This window comes from Phocoena sinus, chromosome 5, assembly GCF_008692025.1.
Source record: "Phocoena sinus isolate mPhoSin1 chromosome 5, mPhoSin1.pri, whole genome shotgun sequence".
NCBI lineage: Eukaryota > Metazoa > Chordata > Mammalia > Artiodactyla > Phocoenidae > Phocoena > Phocoena sinus.
This window is the reverse complement of record NC_045767.1, coordinates 117120995-117145055: the sequence shown is the minus strand read 5'-3', so window position 1 is coordinate 117145055 and position 24061 is coordinate 117120995. Positions and strand designations below refer to the sequence as shown.

Genomic DNA, 24061 nt, shown 5'->3' with positions numbered 1-24061 from the left:
GCTCAGAACAGTAGAGAAAGTTTTACTTCTCTCAGCACTATTTGTAGTAAGTCCAAAATTTATGAAGTAAGATATACTGCCAAATCCTGGATCTAAAACAAACAAAAATACCTTCAAAACTACAGGTTTAAAACATTATTAAATTGATACAGTATAAAAATAAAAATCTGCAACTTGAAAAGAGAAATATCTGCAGGTTATAGAGGAACATAAAAAAGTGAATAAATGTAGCAACAATTCAGAAGACCATCTGTTTAACCAACAAAGAAACACCAATTGTGGTTATAATGTAAAAATAAAATGGTGGTAAAGAAAGAAAAACTGACTGTCTAAAGGTTCATTATGAGATTTCAAAATGTATACCAGGGCTTCCCTGGTGACGCAGTGGTTGAGAATCCACTGCCAATGCAGGGGACACGGGTTCGAGCACTGGTCCGGGAAGATTCCACATGCCGTGGAGCAACTAAGCCCGTGCACCACAGTTACTGAGCCTGCGCTCTAGAGCCAGCGACCCACAACTACTGAGCCTGTGTGCCACAACTACTGAAGCCCGCGCGCCTAGAGCCCATGCCCCGCGACAAGAGAAGCCACTACAATGAGAAGCCTGCGCACTGCAATGAAGAGTAGCCCCCGCTCGTTGCAACTAGAGAAAGCCCGCGCGCAGCAGCAGAGACCCAATGCAGCAAAAACTAAATAAATAAATTAAATTTGAAAAAATGTATCCCAATATAAAACACAATAGTCAAAAGCACATGAACAAAATTTGACTAAATCCACTGATTAATTGATTAGAAATTGATCAAAATTAGTGTATTGACTAAAATTGATTAAAAATATCTGCAGAACTTAATTATAAGGAAAAACTAATCAAATGTGTGAGGAAAATAATCACTAATAAATGATGTGACAACAAATCTCTATCAGTATTTAGCACCTTGTATAGAACAATGAACTCTAGATGACTCAAATCACTCACTGAGTCAATTTATTAATTAACTATAAAAGGAAAATAATGTAATGATTTTCCACCCCAGCTATGGGGCTGGGGATAAATTTGGTGCTACTGAAGAAATGGATTTAATTACCAAAATAATTTTTTGAAATATTAAGTTATATAATGTCAAGTCACAAATAATCAGATATTACAATATGATTTTTTCACCCCAAATGGCATGAAATCAGTGAAAATATTTAAGGCTGGGAAGTTAAAAGAGTGTTCACAGGTACTGCTGGTAAGAGTACCTATTGTTACAAAGAACCATCAAAATGTCTCAACCCACCCAAATGTTGGTTTCTAAACGCTATTCTCCAGTAAAAGAAACCAGGGTTCCTTGGAAAATAGCTGAACCTAGAGTTGGGGCAAATACAAATCAGACTAGAGTAAGTCCTTCATGATACCAGAGAATAAAGGAGTGAATAAAAACATAAGAAAGTAAGAAAGTATGTAGCTTGTAGCAGCAGAAGCTGTCAAAGGCCACTGAGAGCTCCCAAGAGCTAACTCTAGAACAATTGGAGCCCAAAATAAATAATAACACTATTGGTTTATAAATGAAAGAATAAAATTATTCACAAGTCCACACTGATGTAAACAAGTAATTGTATAAATAACTACATTGGAGAGAAGGGGTAACTCTTCCTTACAGGATAATTCCACTTGTAGCAATCTAACTTAGGAGACAATTTCTGAGATGTAGTTAAAGATTTACATATTCAAAGATGCTTACATGTTAATTTTAGCATTATTATAATAATTAAATATCTAAAATAATGGTTTCTCTTCTGATGAATTAGTTTATAGTCATTATAATTTTATTATTTCCAGAGAATATTTATCAGGAAATACTCATAATATAATGACATGCAGGATATTAAGAAGTACATCTGTTTTTATATTGTGCACTCCAGTTTGGTTACTCTGTGTGTGTGTGTGTGTGTGTGTGTGTGTGTGTGTGTGTAAACACAAGATATGTTCAAATGTCTGATGGAAATAAAATAAAAATCGTATGCAATCCTATTTGTTTTCCTTCTCAAATTTTTAAAATTAATATTTCTAATAAAATTTTAAAATACAGGTAAATTGAGGCATATATCATTAGTGAATGTATGTCTCAAATATCTTTGTCTGAAATAGTTTGGGGGGAGTAGTATAGGTAAATTTGTGACTTTAGGTTGTTTGCTTTATATTAGTTCAGAAAGCCACTATGTATTAATTTCTTAACTGCATTGTTTTATGGGTAGAAACTGAAAGTGATTTTTCCCTAACTTAAGAGGAAGAGTAAAATAAGAATAATAAGCATTATTATTTTTATTATTTAATAAAAAGTTGTTATTAAATGACTGAGCTAATCAATCCCACTCCAAATATGCAGTAACATCCATAATATATTTTAAGTATACTTGAGCACATACTCATTTGTAAGACGTCTATTTATCTTTGTTAAGCATCCTCTTTTATGTACCACTATCCTTGCCAAAACGTAAGTACTATACACAATCGTCTAACACATAAAATGTTAACAAAAGATTTAACTTAGAATTATTTGATAATACTGTATTGAATAATTTTGAGACCAAAGTATAGATTTCATTTTGCGCATTTAAATAGTGTCTTGTCTCCTAAAAATGTTTCTAACACAAAAAAGAATGGATGAAATAAACATGGATAATAAAATAGAAATAATAAAATCAGTTACAGGGCACTGTGTTGTAATTTGACTCTAACCATCTACAAAGTTGATCAAGTTGTGAATTCTACTTTGGGAGCAAATTCCACCTGGTTTTAGACTATATCCAAACAATGCTTTACATTCAAATGAAGGTGATTCATCTAGTTTTACAGATGATTTATCTACCAAATGTTTTTACTTTTTAACTGGGAACTTTGATCGCACAGATACAATCTTCTGATAAAATATAAGATATGAATAAATGCATAATTTCAAATACTTTGGAACTCCATTCTCATCAATGAGAAGTTTGGGGAACATGAAAACAAAAAGATGTGGCAAAATTCAGTACCCTTTAATCTCTTAATCTTACTCACTAAAGATTATTATGCCTTGAACACCCATCAATGGACAAAACAAGTCACTAATATGGATTCTGCTTCTTTACCTCATTTTCCAGAGCACAGCACAGTGTCTGGCTCATCACTGATGGTCAATAAATATTCAATTAAAGAACACTGAAGTATACTAGTTCCTTTTGACATAAGTTATGGCAGGCTTTCATTTTGATTCATGTAAAGTTCTGGACCTGGACTAGTTTCATTAATAAAACTGATATTATTTTTAAAACATTATAGAAAATCAGAAAAAAAACTGATATTATTTTTTAAAAATCCCCACATACAGTTAGATCAAGTAGAACATAAAGAACACCAGTGTAAACTTTCCACCTACATAACCGTACTCTAGAGGATTAGGACCATCTACAGTAAGCAAACTTTAGAAAGCCATTGTTTACAAAAGTGATTTGGAAATGGTTCTACTGTTAATCAGGTGATGAAAGATTGATGTTTCCCATAATTAAACTCCTGATGAAAATGTGAGTAATGAAAAATCAGGAAAACAAATTTAATTTGATAAGCATCCATATTTTATTATGACTCATTTTCCTTAAGGAGAAGGAAAAGCAGATTTTGGAAGAAGAGTATAGGGCAACACTTTTTCTTTCCAAACACTTAAGCATCTAGCTGGGACCACTCTAAGAGCAGTTCTTACCATCGTAGAGAAATGCAGGTATCTGTATTAGTTTTTGTTGTCAAAATTAATTAAATTAACGAAAAATTTTAACAAAAGAAGCCATTTATAGGGATGCAACTGTAGTGAAAATTTTAATTATCATGTTTGCTAGTCAATAAGCCATACATTTGAAAGTATCCCTCTCTCTCTCTATATGTGTGTCTGTGTGTGTGCGCACGCATGTGTGTATGTGTGTGTGTCTATCTACAGAGACTAGACACCCACATGTGTATGCATATGTATGCATCTGTGTGTGTGTGTACATATACATATATCCATGAAAGTCTAGACCCTGTGAAAATATGTCTTTGGAATAACACACAAAAACATTCTTCTTATACAGAATTAAAACTTCTTATATGTTTTTGAAATAATTCACAAAATCACTCCTCAGAATAAGGCAAGGAACATTTTTATCATACTGACTTCTTTTCAGGAACCATTTTGAGATACTGTGTCCTGAGATCCCTCAAAGTTTCTAAGCGTTTTCAGATGCTTGTTTTTCTTCCTAATACAATTTTGGAGGAATGTGTAAAAGTAGATTAAACTATGTCAGACTCTTTAAAAGAAAACACTGTTCTCCTTTCAAGAGGGCTTTTATGAAGCAAAAGCAAAACAAAAACGAGCATTGCAAGCAGTTCTGAAAACACAACTGTGATGCAATTTGATAAATAGCCTTCCATCACCCCAGCCAGGGCAGTGGAAAAACACTGTATCAGCACTTTCATCTAAGGCACTGTTGACTCCTCTTTTTCGATTCCATTGTATCTTGGCTTCCTCATTTTGCTTACTCGTCAATGACTGGAAAAAAAATGATTCCTTACCCTGTGGATGAGTTATGACGGAGTCCCCTAGAGAATGGCCCTTTTCTCCATCTTTGCCGCTGCCATCGTCTCCTTCACCGCTGCCGTCTCTTTCAATCAGTTTATCCACCATAGCAATAATGCAGTTCAGGCTCTTGCCCACGTGGGCCCACACCCTATCCTGAAAAGAGCATGAGTATCACTACACATTTTTATTGCAAAACCGAGATCAGGCAAAATCAGATGAATCCACCTGAGAGCATCAGGTAGAGGAACAAATCATAAGGATGCAGACTGAGCAGCTCTAATACCCCCATTAATTTGGCCAAATCATGGATAGACAAGAAATCTACTTTCTCCTAATAAAGAATAACTTAAGTGTTGTGAATCTTTTTATTTAGTCCATTATTTTTCCTCTGTCATAAAGCAATGATGAACTACCGAACGGCATGAATCCATAATTGAGCACCAGTTACGACATTTTATGCTGGAGATGTCTATTTTCTTTATCAATACTTAGTAAGAAAGCAGAGATACACCAATATTTTTAAAGAATGACCGCCGCTTGCATTCAAACTTCTTATTTTTCTTTTTATTGTGATAATATATACATAATGGCAAAGTTGACCATTTTAACCTTGTGGCCTGTCCTGTTGTGGAGCACAGGCTCCGGACGCGCAGGCTCAGCAGCCATGGCTCACGGGTCCAGCCGCTCCGCGGCATGTGGGATCCTCCCAGACCGGGGCACGAACCCGTGTCCCCTGCATCGGCAGGCGGACTCTCAACCACTGCGCCACCAGGGAAGCCCCATTTTAACCATTTTTAAGGGTACAGTTCAGCGGCATTAAGTACATTCACATTGTTGTGCATTCATCACCACCATCCACCTCCAGGAATTTTTCATCTTCCCAAACTGAAATTTTGTACCGTGTAAACATGAACTTCCCATTCTTCCTTCTCCCCGTCCCTGGCAACCACCACTCTACTTTCTGTCTCTAAGGATTTGACTGTTCCAGGTATTAGAAGTTCTTAAACTGTGATCTTCAGATCACTTCTAACAGAATGACTTAGAGAATTAAAATGCAGTTCCCAGGATGCCACAAGTCAGTCAGAACAGCTTGGGATTAACATATACACACTACTATATATAAAATAGATAATCAACAAGGACCTACTGTATAGCACAGGGAACTCTATTCAATATTCTCTAATAACCTATAAGGGAAAAGAATCTGAAAAAGAACAGATATATGTATATGTATAACTGAACCACTTTGCTGTACACCTGAAACTAACACAACATTGTAAATCAACTAGACTCCAATATAAAATAAAAATTAAATTAAAAAAAAAGAACCATTGGGAATTCTAAGTTGAAATTTCGAGAAGCTCTTCAGGTGCTTCTGACCACACTAAGTATGAGAATTTCTACTGACTATTATGTGCTTCATCTACATAAGTCACTTTGGCTGATGTAAGTCTAAGAAGCAGCCCCTACCACTAAGGAGCCTCTCAGTCACTGGTCACTAATCTTCCTAAGTTCTGATTAGCAACCATTTCTGTCAAGGGCAACACATAATACTGAATTTTTTGAGTCATAAAAATTTCTATTTTTAAGAATAAAGATTTTAATATAGTTATCATCGCGGGAGCCAATCATTCCTGGCTTCCCTTCTTGCTTCTCTTTCCGCATCATTCAGATGGAGGCACTGACTCCCTATCTGTGATGTTAATTTTATGAATCCACCTGACTGGGTCACAGGATACCCAGATATTTGGCCAAAAGTTGTTTACGGGTGTGTCTGTGAGAGCATTTGCAGATAAAATTAGCATTTGAATTGGTGGACGCAATAAAGCGTTTTGCCCCCTTCCCCCAAATGAGGGTGGGCATCATCTAATCCACTGACAGCCAGAATAGAACAAAAAGGTAGATGAAAGAGAAATTTGACCCTTTCTGCTTAATTGTTTGATCTGGGACATCAATCTTCTGCCCTCGGTGCTCTTTTTCTTTTTTTAATAACTAAAAAATTAACCTTTATTTTTTGATATCATTTATATCCAGTCAGTTTCCAAGTTTCTTCTTGTTTTTGTTTATAGCTGATTTGTTTAAATCCAGATCAAAATAAGATGTATGTGTTACATTTAGTTAGTAAATCTCTTGTCTCCATTTTATTTTTTTTAATTTTATTTTTTTACATATTTATTGGAGTATAATTGCTTTACAATGGTGTGTTAGTTTCTGCTTTATAACAAAGTGAATCAGTTATACATATACATATGTTCCCATATCTCTTCCCTCTTGCGTCTCCCTCCCTCCCACCCTCCCTATCCCCCTATCCCACCCCCTCCAGGCAGTCACAAAGCACAGAGCTGATCTCCCTGTGCTATGCAGCTGCTTCCCACTAGCTATCTACCTTACGTTTGGTAGTGTATATATGTCCATGCCTCTCTCTCACTTTGTCACAGCTTACCCTTCCCCCTTCCCATATCCTCGGTGCTCTTGATTCTCAGGCTTTTAAGCCCGAACTGGAATCTATACCATTGGCTCCCCTGGTTCTCAGGACCTCAGATTCAGACTGAACTACACCTTCAGCTTTCCTGGGTCTCTAGCTTGCAGATGGCAGATCGTGGGACTTCTCAGTCTCCAAAATTGTGTGAGTTAATTCCTTATAATAAATGTTAATAAAACTCTTCATATATATGTATATTTGAATTTAGATTATGTGACGGTTGTCTTGTAAAGACTGAGTTAAGTTGAATAATTCAACCACATTAAACCAAATATGGGCGTGTACAGATATGCATACTAAAGCTGAGGGGGAAAGAGGGTTTAGTAGAAAAACAGCACATCCAAAGTTAGAAAAGGTCCGCCTATGTGACATGCTACCTATGATACCTTGGGAAAACCACCTCATTTCTGGGGACCTACAGTTGGTTCATCTACAGTTTAGAATGATGACTGTTGCCCTGCTTACCTCGCCATGCTGCAGTGAGAGGCAAATGACATGGTATCTATGAAAGTGCTTGGTAAAATTATTGCAGTTTGGCAAAATCACGTCCTATCCTTGCTGGCTTTCCTAAATGAATCAAGCTTGCTTTTTATAACCCTGTAATCTTGAGTATAAAGTATGCTATTAAACACAAGTAATCATAAAAATTTTCCCCTAAAGGAAGATCTCCTTTCCGCCAAAGAATTAAAAGCACTTTTCCTCTGCTATTAATTAAAGCAATCATATCCATAAATTACATGATTCTCTGCCTATTGTCTAAGAAAATGAGGAAGAAACCTCTGACACCTAAAAAGCTCATTACTTCCGGGATGAAATGCTGGAGAATGGCGAGCAAGCTGAGGACGTGACGTCACTCATTGGAATTTGGTGAGGAGTCTATATTCCAGACCATATAACCAAACGAACTGGCTCCCATTCTGAATATGCCTTAATCATCACCATCACCTGCATCTTTCAGGCTCCTAAATTGAAAAATGAAGCAACTCTCTAGCTAATACTGGGAATAAACTCTACTACTGAGGGGAAAAAGGGGAGAAGTTTTCTCCTAATTTTCCAGATTAGCTTTGTATAGGAGATAGGTTTGCAACTCTCTTCCTGTTACCCACGTTGAAAGGAACTTATTTTGATCAAAGACAAGTAGTATTGCATGCTGTCTTTCTTGTGTAAAGGCATATAAGGGATGGATCACTGCTCTTAATCACATCTTTGAAGACTGTGAACATAACGGTATATAAGAAGATGATTTTACATTCTACTCCTATACATTGTTCTTCTTCCTTCGTAGATACCTCGGGTCACAGGATTCCACTGGGAGAAAAAGTAACCTTTGCAGTCAGTAGACACATCTTTATTGGCATGAGGAACAAAGTCAAGCATGTTCACTGACCAAAACCAACAATCATATAGTAAAGGGTTATGTGGTAAATGGTAGCAAAACATTTAAGTCATGAAAATGCTTGGAGGACACATGAGCTGGGAGTATGTTTGTTGGGGGTGAGAAATAGAGCAGTTTCTCATGCAACACTAATACATGATTCATGCATAATCAAATACGCTATTGGGGGCACACTCAGCTGGAGGCCCCAAGCAGACTCAGGCTGTTCTTTATCTTTTGGAGATCAGATCCTGCCGAGCTAGTGGTGAGAGAACACTGAGCTTTGCCAGACGCTGCTTCCTTCTCTTTTATGGCATCAACAAAGTAAAGTCGCTGATTTACTTTTCTGTCTCTCACATTTGACTATGACTTATTTGAGAGCTGTGTCCTCACTACACTGCAGAAGGCCTGGAAGAAAGGCAGAGAGAGAGATAAAGAGGGAGCCAAGGATGGAGGAGGAGAGAGAGGACTCCAACCCAAAGGCAGATTGAGGGTTGCTATTTACATTCAACTGGTGTATGAACATTAGCTAACTTAACTCTCAAAAACCATCACATAAGGTCAATAGTATTGACTTAGTTTTTAGAGATGAGGGAACTTCAGGTAAGAGATGTTGAATAATATTCAATATTAAAATGGTAGACTAGAAATTCCATTTTGATTCCAAAGACTTGATTCCCACAGCATTCTGGTACCCAGTAGGAATTGCTCTTCATGAAATTACTAGAACTTTGGGGACAAGCCAGACAGAGGAAGCCTGGGGAGAGGGAGCCCAGGAAGAACCAGGTATAGGTGTGTGTCACCTCACAGGAGTAAGATTAGGTTTTGGTTATCTGAGATTTGAAAATGAGCCCAATGGCAAATTCTGAACTAAGAGATTACTCTAGAAAAAGGACAGGCTGGTCCCATGTACCCTTAAGTCTGAAAACAACAGTATCATGTAATCACGGATGGAGCAATCACTTGGCTAATGGATCAATCAGCTTGGGTCAAAGGACATAAGTGGCCAGTATTAATAGAGGACAGTGTTAGCATCAAGGCCCCAGATCCATTCATCAGCCTGGGATGTAAAACACGGAGTGCGTTACAGGGAGGAAAGGTGATAATTCACTTTGCAGGAGATAATTATGAATTATTATTAATTCCAAGCAAGATCATTATTTTGGAGTTAGGATGCTAAAAATGGGTAGGCAAAGATTCTTGAAGATGTACCTTGAATATCTGATTTCTATCCTAAACAAGCCGCTTTCTATAGTATCTCTGTGAAAACATATGCACAGAGGAAAATAACCAGCGAAACTCCATTCCCATTCTGATGATTTTTTATTCATGAGGTCAGTGCATTTAGGAGATTCTTTTTGTTTAGATTGCTGGTGTGGCTGGGACCCACTCAACTTTCTTCCCTACTAAAATCATGAAGAGGAAAGGCTGCTTAGGGGGGAGAAGACAATCAAGGCGTAAGAATGTGGCCGCACTACATGGTACATCCAACCCCTCCCCTTTCCCGGCCAGGGAAGAATGATCAGTCTCCAGATTCCGTTTAGCCCCTCAGCCACAGGAGAGGTTTAGAAACGAAACCAAAATAACAACCAAATAAAACAACACAACAACAACCTATCAGAAAAGAAGATTGCTGGCCCCCCTCCCCCACAAGTAGCAGTCATTAGCCTGCTATTGAAGGAAGTAATGGAAAATTGGTGGGTTAAAGTCTAACCTTTATTAAATGGAGCTTAATGTTGTCCTTGACCTGAATACAACCCAACTTCTTGAAGGTGAAGTGGCTGTCAACTTTGGCTCAGCAATGAAGGCAAAAGTCAGTGGGGAATAAACAGCAATATTTATTCCATTCCGAGTCAGGTGCTGATCTTGGTTCTTATTGATTTCTGGGTTAGGACCTAAGCTAACATGTAGGTCAAACCCAGTGGCGGTAGATGCACACATTTGACGGACGTAGCCAGGAGTAGCCAGGGGGCCATTACACCTGGCAGAGTGAGCCACGAGGGCAGGGAATATGGTGCTTTCTCAGCATGTCACACATTTATGAGCTTGGTGGCATCAAGAGACATCCTGACTGCTTTGGATCAGCAGTTAACTTTAAAAAAGAAAAAAAAAAAAAAGTTCAGCAATGCTTAGCTGATCAACTCTTCTAGGGACAACTTTTGATCAGCAAGAATGTAAAAAGGCTAAACCAGAGCTGATATGAGGGCCCTATTGTATCTTTATCTCCACGCACAATTTGTCATTACCAATTTCCGAACACTTTGATTAGAACCAGTTAGGAAATTAACAAGGCCGATCTCATCTTTAAAAAGAAGCTTCAGTCTATCTTTGAGTTGATTGAGAGCAAGTTGCACTATACTGGCCTGGTTCCTCCACACTGCAAACCTTCGCTCTTTCCATAGCTTGATAGCTCTGCTCTCTGAATCCTAACCTTACCCAGACTTTTAGGTGAAAGGAGTTGTACATAAAATACTTTATGGTCCAAATTGGCACAGGTATGGCCCAAGCTGCATGATACACACATACCTGCACACACACATAGAAACATACACATACATCATGTCCGCTAAATATAGCCAGATATGTGGCGTCCATCAGAATTAAGTGAGATTCCCCAACCTTTGCTTCTCATTGATCCTGCTGCTTAATTTCATCCACCTACTCATGTAAAAATCCCTGACCTTGGTTTCCCAATGAACACACTGCTGGCCTCACTCTGAAATTCAGTTCCTAGTGACACGAGTGGACACAGATGGTCAGCCACTGTTTCTCCAGCAGTGACCTCTCCACAGTCCCTGGTTTGGATCTTGCCCAGACCCATACGATTAGCTCTCACATGATCAGGTCTACACTTCATCTTCACTGATCGTCACGCTCGTGCCATCACTCCTCTGTTCAAAAGGAGGCTTAGTACTGCAGCAAGTATTCACTCTTCTCTCAGCCTAGAGGCACCTCTGTAGTTGGGTTGACCTAGATAATTCTACATGTTTCTCTTTAGTCTTCAAAATGAAAGCTTCACCCAGGTCAGTCTCCTTGCTGTCCTGGAAACATACTGCTGATTAGCTGAACATGTATTTTCTGGGCATCTGCTACCTGCCTGCTGAGTGCTGAACATCAAAGATATGAAGGAAACCTTGGAGGAACTAATATTTCTAACGACATATACTGCTTTATAGGCTTCAAGTGCCTTCTCCCTTACCTTCCATCAACCCAAATTCTCACCATTTCCAAGAACTATTCATGCTACTCTCTCTTTGCTTAACTTTTATTTTCTTTCTAATAGACAGTGGGCTCTATGAGGGAAATGCCTCTTATTTATTCATCCTTTTATCCTCACGTCATAGTACTTACCAGGTGATAGTTAATAAAAGAATGAATAAAGGAATGAAGGAAGGAAGGAAGGAAGAAAAATAAAGGAAGGAAGGAATGGTTTTCTCATCTTCTTCAACCCTCACATAACTTCTCTCTTAATACTTTTGACATTGTTAATGTGTATCACATACCCACCTCTGCTCTGGGAATACCTTTCAATAGTATCTCTGCTTGTTTTATGAGTGCTGGCCATTCACTTGAATTAGATGATATGGCTGTTGAGGTCAGGATCCATTTTTGATGCTTAATTTGTTTTCCCCCAAGTACCTATAGCACTGCTTCACATTACTGATGCTTAAATAACATTTGTTGATTGACTTAATAGCCTGCTACTTAGCAGTAGAAATAAATTAAGATACAACTCTAAGAAGTATTAGCACGTGTATCTTCAAATTGAAGTTAGAATTAAGCTCATATTCTGAATGGTTGAGTTCACCCTAATATGTGTCACATCAAGCTAAAGTTTTCAATTCAGTGAAAATATGAAATAAAGCTCTTGTTTAATAATAAATAAAAATAAATCACTGATTGACTAAAGATGTTAATTTTAAATTGGTAATTGCGTGTCAGCCACACACCATCAAATAGTCGTACAACTGGCTGAATTATATGACATCAGTGAGTGTGCTGCACGTAACCAATTTCCAGGACTGATTTTTTTTTTCACTGAATGTTCCCTGATATAGCAAGACAACAGTCTGCCTGTATAGATCTCGGCGTTTCTTTTACCTATTCATTAAATTTGGTGTATTCAAAAATGTCTACTTAGGAATAATATCTCACTATTCACATCAGAATGTATTAACGTTTAAAGGCACTTGATTTAAATGTAATCATACATTTCTAAAGTGTGTGTATGCCAGTTTGCATAATCATTATATACAGGCATATCAAACTATCTGACACTGAACCAGGCATTGCAACAATCAGCAAAGTACCCAAGGAAGATGATACGATCCGTTATAAAACCACAGGAAGATCACCGTTTCATGAATAAGAAGAAAATATCTCTGTTAAAAACACTGATTTGAGTTGGCAGATGAATTGCTGATTCAGCAAATCCATCCGTTCACTTATTCTGACTAATTCTGAAAAATACATTGAACTGGTATGTATAAAACACTGTATTAGGTGCCATAAAACAGGGGGCTGAAGGTGAATGTATTAATTGCATGTGGGAAAACCTAGAAATTGGTAGGATTTCATGAATACGCATGCCCATAAAGGTCTCCTTTGGGGTTTCTCCTCTTTATTTATTAAAAAAAAACTTTTTTTAACATCTTTATTGGAATAGGACATTTGTACATTTTGACAGTCGTGCACTTTGCCTAATCACCTTTTGTGGACTTTAATATCAGATAAGTATTCGGAGCACATTTCTCCTGGGTGAAATGGACTGGAGAAGGTCAGGAGGGTTTCCCATCCGTCAGGAAAACAGATGCCAGAACACTTGTCATTGCCATACAGAGAACAGCTGGCCTAATTCTCCCTGTCCTTTCTGATGGGGAGAATAGATGCTTTCAATGGCCCCTCCTCATAGCAAGATGAACAAAACCAGGCAACCCTATTAGGCGTGACGTAGGAAGGAAAAAGAAAGAGCTGGGACAAGGGGAAGATAGTTGCTTCCAATTCATATTTGCAGGTAAACATCTGAAATTATTTCTGTGTAACCGGGCCCTTTGTAATCGGCACATGAAAAATCAAATAAAATGAAAATCACCACCACTGGGTTTCTGGAAGCTGCTGGAGGCCTTAACTCATCATGTTCTTAACTTTGGTCATGTCTGATGATGTTTTGTGTCCATCCTGAATTCTCACCACTTTCTATGTTTGAAGATAATTGTGAAGATGACTTGGAACAGTCACCTCAGAGTTGATTATGACTCTGGGAAATATCCACTAAGGAGAGAGGGATTTAACTGGGTACTTTTGATTGGAAGAGAGAAAGAAAATCCTCCAAAAAATTCATGAATTCTAATGGAGGAAAAGGTACCTGACATGGTGCAGTTATATTAAATTTAATTGTTCCGTTTCCAGCCAAATAAGAAGGTAGACAAGAATAATAACTTGAGGGGAAATTTCAAAGTTATTAATTTATTCTACAGATGAGTATTGGGTACCTTTTATGGACAAGTGCTCTGCACATAAACACAAAAGTGAGCACAACACTGTCTTTGCCCTTTAGGAGTTTATAAAGTTGATGAGCACATGGAAGAAACAGATATATAAACAACTGATTATAATTCAGCGTTCACGAGGTTGTGTGATCATGGGGTGCAACAATAATGCTTTAGGGCTTCCCTGGTGGCGCAGTGGTTGAGAGTCCGCCTGCCGATGCAGGCGACACAGGTTTGTGCCCCGGTCTGGGAAGATCCCACATGCCGCAGAGCGGCTGGGCCCGTGAGCCATGGCCGCTGAGCCTGCGCGTCCGGAGCATGTGCTCCGCAACGGGAGAGGCCACAACAGTGAGAGGCCCACATACCACAAAAAAAAAATAATAATAATAAATAAGTAAAAATTTTATTTTTATTATACAAAATGTTTTGGAGTTGAATGCATACATATGTATATATACATACATCTCTATCTGTGAATCAATAACAGAAAATTTGGAAATAAATGGCCCTATTTTAGTGGACATTTTACTGATTCATGTAACTAAGTCATAAGGTATTGCTTTAGAAAAGATAAATCACAGATTAGTATCCAGTTGTCTATAAGAATTCATTACTTTTAAACAATGAGAATGATTTATTTCCTTCTTATTAAGGTCAGGTCAATGGTTTCACATAGCATAATTCTAGGCAGCCAGAGAACTGAACAGAATTGCTTTGGAATATAAATTTGCATAGGTACCTCTGCATTATGCATGACCGTAACTATCTTCCCTAGAGGTAAGGTCTAAGATGGAGACAGAAGCTGGCAAGAGAAGTTGAGAATACAGATCACTGCAGATTGTTTGTGGAGGAGGAAACCGGCTAGATAAGTTTTGTCCTTAACAGTTAGTAATATTTTGCAGCCATGTATGCTCACTGCTACCAATGTTGACAATATAAATAGCTCTATCAATACTCCCGTCAGACTGAAACATTCATATTTGTTCTACACATCATTAGAGAAAGGTGTAGTAGAAAATGAACTGTGAGAAGTTGGTAAAGAACATACCAGAAAGATGTAAGTCTTATTCCAAAACTCAATCTTCGGGAATACTGAGTTACAGAGAAACCACAATTTTTTTCAGGTTGTACAGAGACTTTATTCAGAGGATGTCGGACATAAGTATTACTGAATTTGTGCTATTGTTTCTATGAAATGACTGAAAACATATATGGATTAATGCGAACCATCTATTGTGCTTATGTGACATAAACACATTTTGCCATAATAATACATAGCAAATGTTCTCCTAGCTTAAGAATGGAAACTAATTTTAAATCTGATTTACATTTACAACATGACGAAGGGAAATTAAGTGGCTAATCTGGATGCGGAATCGTTGCCTGATATACAAATGTAGTTCAACTGAAAAATGGGTTTGGGATATGGCTAAATAATAACAACAGTTTTCTTAGTCCTGCACTTTGCTGGAATGGATCAGAATATAAAAGATCAGAAGTGTATCTTTTTTCTTTAACAATTACTGAATGAGGGCAGGCAGATTTAGTCCCAAACCCGTCAGTGTAGTAATGTTGAAGTTAAATCACAGTGTTCTAGAGAACAGCATAATTACTGGAAACCACAAAAACTGGGTCAACTTCATACTTTGGTTGGTTGACATGCCTTCACATTTTGGACAAACTAATCTTGGAATCCCAGCTGTTGGGAGCATCTGTTGTAGAGATGTAGCGACAGAAAAGCAATATGTCATCTTTACCAGCTAAAAGATGAAGAATGCGATATTAGTCTATTTCTTTGCACAGCTTGTCATAAAATCCCAATATTCCTCTGCGGTTTAATTGTTTACTACCTTTTCACGAAAATAAACCTTTAAAGCTCTCAATTATTTAATAAGTAAAATTCAGCAAATAACAGACATTTTTTGGGTCAGTGATCATTTTAGTTTCAATCTCTTCCTTACTGACTAGATAATTATTATCCAGATTCATATGTCATCATTTTTGCCAACAAACAAGCTGAACAGAGAAAGACCTTCTCACACTGATAGAGAGTTAACAGAGATTCTCCTGACCTCCAAAAGAAAGGTGTTTTATAGGCATCAGCTCAGTAGAACTCAAGAGTAATTTACTAACATGAACTTACTTTCCAAATATTTATTATTAGAAGCTAAATGCAGTTGTTCAAGTTAGGTAGTTGTTAAACCTACAGTCCCTACCAGAAATTAAATAAAACAGATTTTGTAAAATGGAACTACTTTAATCTTATGTGCAAACCTAAATCAACCTACGTGATCAGAGAATATTTTTGTATGTCACAGAAACCCAATTAAATTAATTGTTTAAAACATTGAATTATTTCAGGAAGTTGACTAGACTTGTAATCAGTGCTGAAACTTTTCTAACAATTAACTAAGAAAAGTGGTACACAAAATTATGTTTCCAATTCATTTAGTAGCACAGTCTCTAAAGGCATTTCTAATTAGCTACATTTTCTTTGGATTTACTCAACTTTTCAAAGTTAGATAAAGATTTGAAAATAATGTTAAATGGTTATGACTTTGGTGAATTTTTTTAAATAAGGGATTTCCATCTCTTAACAAAGGGATATTTGTAATAGAAAGTGGTTGCTAAGGAACGTCAATAAAAATTGTTATATAACAATCAAACTTGGTTATTGTTTGCAAATAGAGTAAAATTATATTAGGAGAAGAGAGTTAGAAGTAACTTTTCTGAGTGGGAAAGATTTTCCTTGTAACTGTGATAAATTTATCAGAGCATTTATACGCTTTCTAGAAATAGTGGGTTCTGGAAGAAACTCAGAAATTGTGTGAAAGGAGGTAAAGAGGAAGATGCAGATCATTATTACCCTACCCTAACCAAAAAACCCTGGGAAACTCAGAAGGCACTCCTGCATCAACTGGAAAAAAAATCAGGCAGACTCTTTCCTACCAAGGTATTCCCAAGTGAATGACTGAAGGTGAGTCAGCATCCATGCAGACTCCTACTGGAATACTGGCCGGCCCTCACAAGCACTGGAATTTCCTATTTCTTTCAAATGTTGATAATAAGCGCTCTACCCATTTTCTTTGGTGCCTATTCGAAACTTTCACCACTCTCCTCAGCCTGTCCTCTCTGCCCTCTTCTGAACATGGTTCTGCTTTTATAATAAAGGAAGTCATGCAGGTTAATATCTAAAATATAAAAAGAACTCATATAATTCAATAGCCAAAAACAAAACAGAACACATAATTAAAGATAGGCGGAGGAACCGAACAGACATTTTTCCAAAGAACACACAAAAAGGTGCTCGACATCATTAATCATCAGGGAAATGCAAATCAAAACCACAATGAGAGACACCCCACACCTGTTAGAACAGCTGTCATCAAACACATAGTAGATAACAAGTGCTGGCCAGGATGCGGAGAAAAGGGAACCCATGTGCACTGTTGGCGGGAATATAAATTGGTGCAGCCATTATGGAAAACAGGATGAGGGTTCCTCCAAAAATTAAAAATAGAACCACCTTATAATCCAGCAATTCCACTCCTGGGTATATACTGGAAAGAAACAAAATCACTGTCTCAAAGAGATACCTGCACCACCATGTTCATTGCAGCGTTATTTATAATAGTTAAGATATGGAAACAACCTAAGTGTGCATCAACAAATGCATGAATAAAGAAAATGTGATGTATATATATATATACATATGTGTGTGTGTGTGTGTGTGTGTGTGTATATATTATTCAGCCATAAAAAAGAAGGAAATTCTGCTGTTTGCACCAACATGGACGGGTCTTGAGGGCATTATGCTAAGTGAAATAAGTCAGACAAAGAAAGACAGATACCATGATCTCACTTACACACAGAATTGAAAAAAATACAAACTCAGGGCTTCCCTGGTGGCGCAGTGGTTGGGAGTCTGCCTGCCGATGCAGGGGACGCGGGTTCGTGCCCCGGTCTGGGAAGATCCCACATGCCGTGGAGCGGCTGGGCCCGTGAGCCATGGCCTCTGAGCCTGCACGTCCAGAGCCTGTGCTCCGCAACGGGAGAGGCCGCAACAGTGAGAGGCCCGCGTAACGCAAAAAAACCAAAAAACAAACTCATAGAAACAGAGAATAGATCAGTTGTTGCCAGAGCTGAGGAGGGGGAGACAAAATGGGTGAAGGGGGTCAAAAGGTACAAACTTCCAGTTATGAGATAAGTAAGTCCTAGGGATGTAATGTAAAACATGGTGACTAAAGTCAACAACACTGTACTGTATATTTGAAAGTTGCTAAGAGAATGGGTCTCAAAGTTTTCATCCTAAAAAAAGAAAATTGTAATCTTATGAGGTGATGGATGTTTAAATATATTGTGGTGATTATATATATGTATAAAATCATTTTGTTGTACACTTCACACTAATGCAGTGTTATATGTCAGTTATAGCTCGATAAACCTGGAGAAAAATATTTCAAGCAAAGAACAAAGAAGCCATCCAGGCCCACGCACCCTCACAAAAGTAAAATCCATTTTTACATCTTCCCTGCGGTCTCAGCTGAGGAGCACACTTCTGCCCAGGACTCGTCCTCCACCTGCCTGCTTGAATTGATCATCTTCTCTTCTTTGCAAGGACCTTGTTCTATCAGTAATAGCCTCTCAGTCTCTTAGCCTCTTACATGGCCTTTGGAGTAACAAACACAGTCAATTTCACGACCTTTAAAACAAAACAAGTAAGCAACACACACACACACACACACACACACACACACACACACACCCCACCTATGTCAGCTAAAGTGTTCCTGTCTAAAGGGTCACCTCATCTTCTTTCTCATATTGTTAACTCCTATTCACATTTATATCTCAGGAATTACTTCTGGAGATCCCATCCTGACCACCAGACTCCCACTTCATCCTGTGTATAATCCTAAGTTGCACTGTCATTGCCATTGGTGTCTCCAGAGTCCTGAATAGGTCATGGAGCCCTCGCAGCCGTGGGGGGGTCACCTATGTTTCCCCAGCACGTGGCACAGTGACCCAGACAGAACAAGGGCTCAGTAACACCCACTGCACCAAATGCTTCACCATAGACCTCAACTCACCATGTTTCCTACTCTCTCCCACTTTCCCATCATAAAAAGTTTCTGTATTTAAAATGTTGATCTGAAGTCACATTAGCAGAGTCAACCTTTTTCCACCTGTCTCTCTCCATCCCTATCACAACATTTTAACTATTTATTAACATATTTTTATCTACCGCTAGACTCTGAGCTCTAGGACCTAATGATCTGACTTATCTTCCCTTTTGGAGCACCTGTGGATATAGAAGTTCTCACAAGTTATCTAAAAGGAGGGAGGGAAGGAGAGGGGCGATTGGAGCCGCAGGAGGTGGGTGAGGTGTGGGAGTGTGTTTGCATAACACAATAAGGTGAAAATTATGAAAACAAAAGATACCCAGTTCCAAAACTCTCCCTCGACTTAATAAAAAATGGCAATCATTTGTCAAAAAGTTTACTGTATGTTTATTTAAATGAAATACAAGTTTTATATCTACCCAAACTCTTTCAAATTCACATTCCGAATTTATGATCTACCCCATTTCCCCATTTATCTCAAGGAGTAGTATTGATCTTCATAATAAGATTATATAATTTACATATCTTAAAAAAGAAAACATACAGCAATAACATTAAAGTAATACAATGCATTGGCCTGGGCTTTTCCAGGTCATGGGGCATTATCACACAGGTAAATCATTTATCTTAGGACCACACTAAGAGCTAAACAGAACAGGTGCTGTTATTTTCACTTTACAGTTGAAAAAAATTGAACTTCAGAGAGGTTAAGAGGTATGCACGCCTTGGAGCTATGAATAAATTGAAGAAGAAGGTGACAGTAAAAGGAAGAAATATTAGATTTGCTCTTTTGAAAACGATGCAGTGGGAGAAATGCAATCTTAATCAGCAACGACAAATACTTATTCAGCATTTACCTCATGGAGCCCAGCTCTGTCTTTCCTGTGATAGAACTTTTATCAAAAGAAAGAGCAGGGGGCTTCCCTGGTGGCGCAGTGGTTGAGAGTCTGCCTGCCGATGCAGGGGACACGGGTTCGTGCCCCGGTCCGGGAAGATCCCACATGCCGCGGAGCGGCTGGGCCCGTGAGCCATGGCCGCTGGGCCTGTGCGTCCGGAGCCTGTGCTCCGCAACGGGAGAGGCCACAACAGTGAGAGGCCCGCATACCGCAAAAAAAAAAAAAAAAAAAAAAAAAAAAAAAAGAAAGAGCAGGTATCACTTCACAGCGCTTCAGACAGCAATTTTTTTGAGAGGCCTGCGCCTTTCAAATAATTTACTACCCAAACACTTTTAAATTTAGGGTGGCAGGAAAAGTAATCGTTAACTATTTAACATCTAATACAGCTAGCATACTACAGCATTTTCTTGGTTTAACATATTCAGTAAAGCGTTTCCTTCTGTGTGTGTGTGTGTGTGTGTGTGTGTGTGTGTGTGTGTGTGATGTGCATATACTTCAAAAGGTTCTTGGATAATGAATATGCATTGATTCAGGAAAAACACACTGTTCCCTCTCACCCAGAGACAGAAACCTTGATTTTCTCCTGTCTTATTCTGCCCACCTACAGTTCCTATCACCATGTTGGCTTCTTTGGTTTATGCGTCTTTGCTAGTTATTTTTTCAGATGCTTTTAGGTGGCCATTCTCCTGCCAATTTTAGAGCCACCTGGAGCAACATCTTTTTTTTTTTTTTTTTTTTTTTTTTTTTGCGGTACACGGGCCTCTCACTGTTGTGGCCTCTCCCGTTGCGGAGCACAGGCTCCGGACGCGCAGGCGCAGCGGCCATGGCTCACGGGCCCAGCCACTCCGCGGCATCTTCCCGGACCGGGGCACGAACCCGTGTCCCCTGCATCGGCAGGCGGACTCCCAACCACTGCGCCACCAGGGAAGCCCTACATCTGTTTTTTTTTGTTTTTTTTTTTTTTGCGGTACGTGAGCCTCTCACTGTTGTGGCCTCTCCCGTTGTGGAGCACAGGCTCCGAGGATGCGCAGGCTCAGCGGCCATGGCTCACTGGCCCACCCGCTCCGCGGCATGTGGGATCTTCCCGGACCGGGGCACGAACCTGTGTCCCCTGCATCGGCAGGTGGACTCTCAACCACTGCGCCACCAGGGAAGCCCGGCACTACATCTTTTTAAAAAAAATAATAGAACCCATGAACAAGAAGAATTTAAGAGATCTTTGTGTCCACTGCCATATAAATGTTAACACTTTTTCAAGTGTGTCCAGAACTTACACGCTGGATTGCACCAATGAAAATACTTGTTGCATCTAAGGAGTAGATTATGGATGATTATTGACTTATTTCCTAAAAACCAATTTTAATGGTTTATATTACCTTGGCAATAAATAAGAAAAAGTATTGATATTATAGAGTCTTGCAACTGTGGCATTCTTGCTTTGATGACATTTCTTGGAGATATTTATTCTTTGACTGCATTATATATATATAAAATATATATAATGTATATGTTATATATAGAAGATATTTGAGAGCAAATAGGTTTTCACGTCAAGTAAATGTGATCAGGAATAAAAGTTTCATTTTATCATTTGCCCCTGAGGAAAAATGTAACCTATTTATCCACAATCTGTATTATGACTGCTTTCCGACTTGTTTTCATAAAAAGCAGAGATTTTTTTTTTTTAACATTCTTGCTTTACTTTTCAGGACTAGACACGGAGAGGCAGGCTATGTAAAAAAAAAAAATTAAAAACTTACCCACTCTTCCTCATCGTAGTCCGAATGATGCGGTATGGAGTCCTGCTTTCTCATCGGCGGGGGTGGGTCCTGGGAACTGCTCTCCTCTGTGCTGTTCTTAGGAGAGGGCGGCTTCTTAAGGACACCTCCTGGCCTGGCAGTGTAAAGTGCTAGAAGGGCACTTCTGACCAGCTGATCCTTGAAGGCATGTACGAAAAGCTCTGTCTGGAAAGAAATTGACAGGGCTTCAGCACAGAGCTTTGAAAAGGTCGGTGGCAGATTTGCTGTCACTTAAGTGGTGTGGATGGTGGAAAAAGTGCAGGCAACAAAGAGAGAAAATGATTCATAGTATCAATGGAAAATAGTTTGGTTTGGATTTCTGCCAAGGCCTTGAGTTCTATTCTAAAGTTAATGCTGAGGTTCTATATGCATTGTAAACACCATCTGTCTCCTCAGCCCACTCTCTTTTAGTTCCAGATCCTGTCTTTGGAGATGTATTTCACTGGGGATTATCATTTGAACACCATCTCCCTGCTGTGCCTTTCAAGTAATTCCAAATACACCTTTAAAGAAAATGTGATCAGACTATGTTTATTTTGTATTTTAAACAGAGTTAAAGGCTAAAGAATGACATATCTCTTCAAAAATAAAAAAAAATAGAGGCAGGAGACCTTTTTTTCTTTTTAGCATCATGGACAGATTTCAGCAGTAGAGCTGACATAGGCAGTCTTCCCCATGAAAACATTTGGCTTTTATTCCCCATTACTACCCTCTAAACTGTCTCCTCCACCAAACGGTTTCGGTAGCGTTCAGTGTTAACGAGCTTACTATGCAACTTGCCATGTAGGTTTTACAAGCTGGTGGTAAATACCTAGTAAGTACTATTGTAATGATGGCTTTCCAACAATAAAGAACTTTACAGCTGTACTCTGCAATTTCCGGATGAAATGTTTAATGGCTTCACCCTGTTATACTCTGCAGGGTGCAGTAATTGATTTTCTGTATTATAGTACACTTAACATACAGGTGGCCTACCAATCTGTTTAGAGAAGTAACTCAAGCACTGACCCACATTGTTAACATATTTATGCTTTGTAACCTGTTGGGAAGGGGCCCTTTAACCCATAGCATTATTTTGAATCACAGATCATTTACTGAGACACTCCTGGATATAATGCTGTCTTCACCAATGCTGTAACTCAAGGCAATCATTTATTGGTGCTCTCTCAATATGTTGTCAGCAGTGCCATGCTCAATAATTGTTACTAAATTGTCTCTGAATCTCCGTGTTGTGAGTGTGGACAATTACAGAACACCAGTTAAACCAAGTTCAAAATAAGCAACTAATTAATAAGACCCTGTCATACCTGCATAGTTATATCTTTGCAGTGGATCGTGAAATTCTAGAGCTAGAAGGGAGCTGAGTGGACCTCTTCACTAACCAGATAAAAAAACGACGAAAAAAGTGTGATGATCTGTTCTAGGGCAGACTGCTGATTGGCAGCACAAAGGGGAACAGAGTCAAAGTTTTCTAACAAATTCAGCAGTATTTTCCTTACTCCACACCATGCACCATGACCCTCAGCCTCGATCCTTCTGTCCTTCTTCCCCTTCTTCTCTAACTCTGGCTCCCCATGTGTTCTGAACATCTACCAGCTCTCATAGTTAACTGTGTCCACAATTGCTGATGTTAACTCTCCGCCCCGTGAAATTTTAATGGATGTTTTAAACACTCTTTTAATCTGTTAGTCATATTGAAGGCACTTTGAAGGTAAGTAGACAAGAAATATGGTAAAAAGAGGCTATATTAGAATAAGAGGTTGGAAAATAATTTTATAATAACTAAGAAAATAAAAATAAGGCAGAGTTCTTTTCATTAAAAGAACGGATGAAAAAGTTGGCTAGACAGTACAAGTCAGTATAGTTATAGCAAAATGGGGGAACATGCTGTTTACATAATTTTCCAGACAGCATGGATGTGTCTGTCAATGTGAATTTAAATATTAAAAATGTGAATTTACTTCCACTCAGCTTAACCTAACTCTTTCTTTCTTGATAGTTTCTTCTTGATAATTTCTTGATAAATTCTTTTGATTTATTTTTGGAGCAAAACAGATTGACTTCTTTGACTTCCTGCTACTACAGCTCCAGTCTCCATAACACTCACTAATTACTATGCAGCTGAATACTATTCAAACCCAATGAAATTTCCTATGGTTCTTGTAATCACCACTATTTCTTCCCATAGCATGCACACACAGAGTTTCCTCTTAATTTACTCAAATCTCATTTGGGTTGATTTAGCACCAAAGACATGGGAGATAATACAGTAGATTCTTGCAGTTTTACAACCTAGAATTTTGGGGGAGGGTAGCTGAATATA

At 38.5% G+C, this 24061-nt stretch overlaps 1 protein-coding gene across 5 annotated transcripts in view; it reads right to left on the bottom strand.

Moving 5' to 3' along the window:
* The window catches only part of INPP4B (inositol polyphosphate-4-phosphatase type II B), a 323827-nt gene that overhangs the window by 107033 nt on the left and 192733 nt on the right, over window positions 1-24061 (bottom strand). For all 5 annotated transcript variants that reach the window (XM_032632713.1, XM_032632712.1, XM_032632709.1 and 2 more), the window contains 2 exons: window positions 21700-21903; window positions 4568-4727 (listed from right to left, as the gene is read on the bottom strand). In XM_032632713.1, the coding sequence (XP_032488604.1) occupies window positions 4568-4727; window positions 21700-21903 (364 nt within the window). The remainder of the gene's footprint in view (window positions 1-4567; window positions 4728-21699; window positions 21904-24061) is intronic.